General features: G+C 53.5%; 1 protein-coding gene across 1 annotated transcript; it reads left to right on the forward strand.

The window, feature by feature from the left end:
• The first annotated feature begins 1241 nt into the window (after nt 1-1241).
• LOC123425287 lies at nt 1242-3497 on the forward strand. Its single transcript, XM_045108969.1, has 3 exons — nt 1242-1679; nt 2640-3023; nt 3111-3497. The coding sequence occupies exons 1-3, from the start codon at nt 1242-1244 to the stop codon at nt 3387-3389; spliced, it is 1101 nt and encodes a 366-aa protein (XP_044964904.1). The 3' UTR covers nt 3390-3497.
• The last annotated feature ends 475 nt before the right edge of the window (nt 3498-3972 follow it).

The following is a 3972-nucleotide window of genomic DNA, read 5'->3' on the forward strand; positions in this document are numbered from 1 at the left end:
TAGTGAGTGTAGTCATCTAGTATAACAAGATAATATTGATAATCGAAAAATCTTACAATGGGTGATGTCCACAAATCACAGTGAATTAAATCAAATGGTGCAAACATTTTGCTATGAGAGGAAGGGAACGGTAGCCGTGGATGACGCCCTAGTTGGCCAGCACTGCATGGTGAATTAGGATCTTTATTACAAGCACTAAGAAAGTCTCGAGAAATGGAATAAAGGGTAGTAGGGCCGGGGTGCCCAAGGCGGCGATGCCATAAGTCCAAGGTGGTGGTGAGGAGGGCCGACGCTGGGGCTGGTTTGTTGCCGATGAAGGGGTAGAGATCGCCGGTGCTAGCGGAGATCAAGAGAACCTGACGAGTGCGAAGATCCTTCACAAGAAAACCACATGGAAAAAATTCAACAAAGCATGAGTTATCTTTGGTAAACTTGCGTACAGAGATAAGGCTAGTCACAACTGTGGGAGAGACAAGTATGTCCGTGAGGCGAAAGTTGTGTGGGTGAAGGATTGTTGAGCCGGTGCCCGTGACGGGGAGATGTTGTCCATTGCCAACGAGAATGCTAGAAGGAACATGTTGTAATGAATGACTAGACGAGGTGAGGATACCTTGGGTGCCGGTCACGTGCGAGGAGATTCCACTGTCCAAGTACCACTCGGGGGCGGGAGGCGGGTTGATGCCGGAGTTGCTGAAGGCGGCGTTGAGCATGGCAAGGTGCACCCATGATGGTTGCGTGGGTTGGTAGTCCCAAAACACCAGCGGCATTGGGAGGGGTCCAACCAGGGCGCGGTGGTGGCAAGGCCATGCCGTGTGGAGCGAAGTAGCCGGTGAAGGGAGAGAACGCCGGCGGAGAAGACTGGTTGCGCCCGGAGGAATCGTTGCGCCCGTGGCGACTGCCGCGGCCACGCCCACGTCCATGATCACCATCGCCGCATCCACGTCTGGCAGGCTGTTGCGGGGGGGGGGGGGGGGGTGCGGGTGGCCCTGGGCGCGGTCGGAGGAGAAGCGATCAGAGGGGTCGGTGCTTGGGCCGTGGTCACCCGATCCACGGGCACCGGCCTCGGAGCTGCTGCCTGGGCCGCGGTCACCAACGGGAAAGGCGAAGGCCGAGGCACTCTCCTCAGCGGCGCGTTGCGCCTGCGATTCCTCAGGGAGGACCACCCTGGAGAGGACGGTGTCGAAGGGCAGCTTCTAGTCGCCGAGGACGATGCGAATGGTGTCGAGGCGCTTGTCCAGTCCATGTTGAAACTGAGTGGTGAGGTCGGTTTCGCTGACGGCGTGGTCGATGTCAGCGAGACCGTCGATGAGGAGCTTCATGCGGCGCGCGTACTCGGAGACGAAGAGATCGCCTTGCTTGAGGTTTCGTTACTACCGGTTGAGGACCATGAACCAGGCGGCACGATTGGCGAGGAAGAAATCTTTGATTTTCTTCCAGATGGAGTAGGTGGTGGTGGCGCCGACGACGTGGTCGATCATGGGATCCGCAAGAGTGGCATAGAGCCAGAGGGCGACATGGGCGTCGAGCTCAAGGTAGGCAGCGTCGGCGTTGGGAGGCGGAGAGTGTTCGATGAGGTAGAGGACACCGTAGCGGATCAGGACCATGAGGAAGAAAGATTTCCACTTGTGGTAGTTGTGATCAGCGGGGTTGAGATGAAACTTGATGTGATTGGTGATATGGTCAGAGAAGATGGGGTGGCGGGGTGTAGGTGTAGCCACTGGCGGCGGAGGTGTGGGGAAAAGGGGTGCAAAATGAGATCCGGGAGCGGGGGAGGAACCCTAGAAGAGGAAGGGTGGCGTGGGTACCGCGGGAGAGGCCGAGGCCGTGTGGGCGGCGACGGACGCCAGGGAGGTCGCCGAGGCCGGCGTAGAGCCGGAGCTGGGAGCAGCGGAAGAGGAGGAGGAGGCGGCGTCGGGGTCGGCCATGGGGTCATGGGAAACTGATACCAAGTTGGAATGTAAAACTTCCTTGATGAATCATAGATTACATGTACAAGCTATATATAGGAGGAAACTGCACGTCCTATACATGTGGCTGTAGTGGCCGACGTGGTCTACCCTAGATCCTATTCTTATGCTACACATGACGTTACAAGAGTGTCTAACAGCTAGTGGTCCTTAACAATTGCATGATGGTGGTAAGTAGGAGGGGTACATGGGTAGAATTTGGTTCACTTAGGGCTTGTTCGGTTGCATGGGGTTTGAAGGGGATTAGGGAGGATTAAATCCCCTACAAGTCAAATTCCTTTTCAATCTCCTCCAAACCTCTTCAATCCTCTCCGGGAGAGGTTCAACCGAACAAGGCCTTGGAGGGCAATAGATGATCTATAATCCATGGTGGGCCATCGCTCCATCACGACGGGCCTCTAACTATACGTGCCTATTATGGACTTGAGCTCTATTTCTTGTTGCTTCTTCTTTTGACTTGCTCTTTTCATTTAATTTTCTCCTTTGACTTTTTGACCATGACAACTTGCTCGGACATTTGTTGACTTAACTAGAGTTTGACAACTTGTCACCAACTAGGATTAGGTGGATCCTTGGGTATAGATAGCTATTCTCACAACCGGGGGGGGGGGTGCCATTTCGATAGTTTAGCTTGTGTATTCTTATTTTTATTTACAAAACACTTTATGTTAGAAAAAAAGGGACACACCACGTGGACCAAAACAAAGTTCAACCCAGGCACATCACAGAGCCCAGCCGGCCTTTCGGCCAAGGCCTGTCCCGAGCCGCTCGCCCCGCTCGCTGCTACGGCTGACCAGTGGGGTCCGCGCCGCCCCATCGTCCCCAACCTCCCGCAACCAGCGGGATAAGCAGGAGCACGCGCACCCCGCACCTACCGAGCGATGCTCTCAGGATAGAGCTTATCCCGCAGCCTGCAAACGCCATAGCCGCACCTATAAAAGGCCCTCGAGTCCCTCGTCTCATTCAGCCATCCTGCCCCTCCTCTCGCCGCTCATAGCTGATGCCGTCGCCGTTCGCATCTCGCCGGCCGGAGCTCCTTCGCCCGAGTACTACGCCGTCGGTGAACCTCCCGTGCCTCTCTTTTCTTCAGGAATCGCATCCCCACGTACTTGAGCATCTCTCTGACATATTTTTGTCACCTAGGTTTCGCCGGAGACGAAGCCCCGACGACCCGAGCCCGCCGGAGCTCACCGGAGCACCGAAGCTCCGCCACTCGCCCTGCTCCACCCCGACGCCTTCGATGCCACACACCACCGTCGTTCGGCATCCCTCGACGAGACGCACCCGCCCGCCTACCTCACCCGCGCCGCATCCCGTCGGAGCCGCCGCCCCGTCCGCGCCGCTCGCCCACGACCCTGCCTCCAAACGCCAGCGTCGTCTCGCTATAAGCAACCACACCCTCTGCTTCGTTCGTTAGATTAGATTAGATAGGATCTTTCTTTAGAACGAATCGGTACGGGTTAGTGTGGTTTTATCTAAACCGTTCGGTTTTATTTAAACAGAACGTCGATTTCCTTTGGTTTAGTATAATCGCCGATGTTTTATTTATTTGCCGGCCATCCGCTGCATAACCTCTGCAGCGAACGCTAGCAGCGAACCACAGTCGGTCAAGTCGCGTTCTAGCCGCTAACGCCTCTATTTAGCGTTTTCAGAAAACGTTGTCGTGGCAGCCTTTTTCACATTTGTTTTAGATTTTCAGACACCCACAACATTTTTACCGTAAATCCAAACGAGATAAATCAGCGGCTAATTTTTCGTCTTGGACAGCTTGATCCACATAACCTATCATTGCAAACTTTTATAAGTTCAAACCTGAATTTATTTCAGATTTGAATTTAAGTTTCTTTAGACCATAACTCCTTATATCATAAACTGGCAGTCTTATGATATTTTTATAAGTAGTATAATCATTTTTGTTAAGGAAAAAACCAACTTTATGCAAAACTAAACTTAGAGCTTTCCCTCATCAAAATTGCATATACAAGTAGGTTCATTACTCTCTTAT

This window comes from Hordeum vulgare, chromosome 2H (genome assembly GCF_904849725.1).
Source record: "Hordeum vulgare subsp. vulgare chromosome 2H, MorexV3_pseudomolecules_assembly, whole genome shotgun sequence".
NCBI lineage: Eukaryota > Viridiplantae > Streptophyta > Magnoliopsida > Poales > Poaceae > Hordeum > Hordeum vulgare.

What these genes read in the sequence shown, in the direction of transcription:
- LOC123425287 (XM_045108969.1), top strand. Translation starts at nt 1,242, where the DNA reads ATGTTGAAACTGAGTGGTGAGGTCGGTTTCGCTGACGGCGTGGTCGAT. An exon ending in TTGATGTGATTGGTGATATG is followed by an intron (nt 1,680 to 2,639) that starts GTCAGAGAAGAT and finishes ACTTTATGTTAG; the next exon opens with AAAAAAAGGGACACACCACG. An exon ending in CTTCGCCCGAGTACTACGCC is followed by an intron (nt 3,024 to 3,110) that starts GTCGGTGAACCT and finishes TTTGTCACCTAG; the next exon opens with GTTTCGCCGGAGACGAAGCC.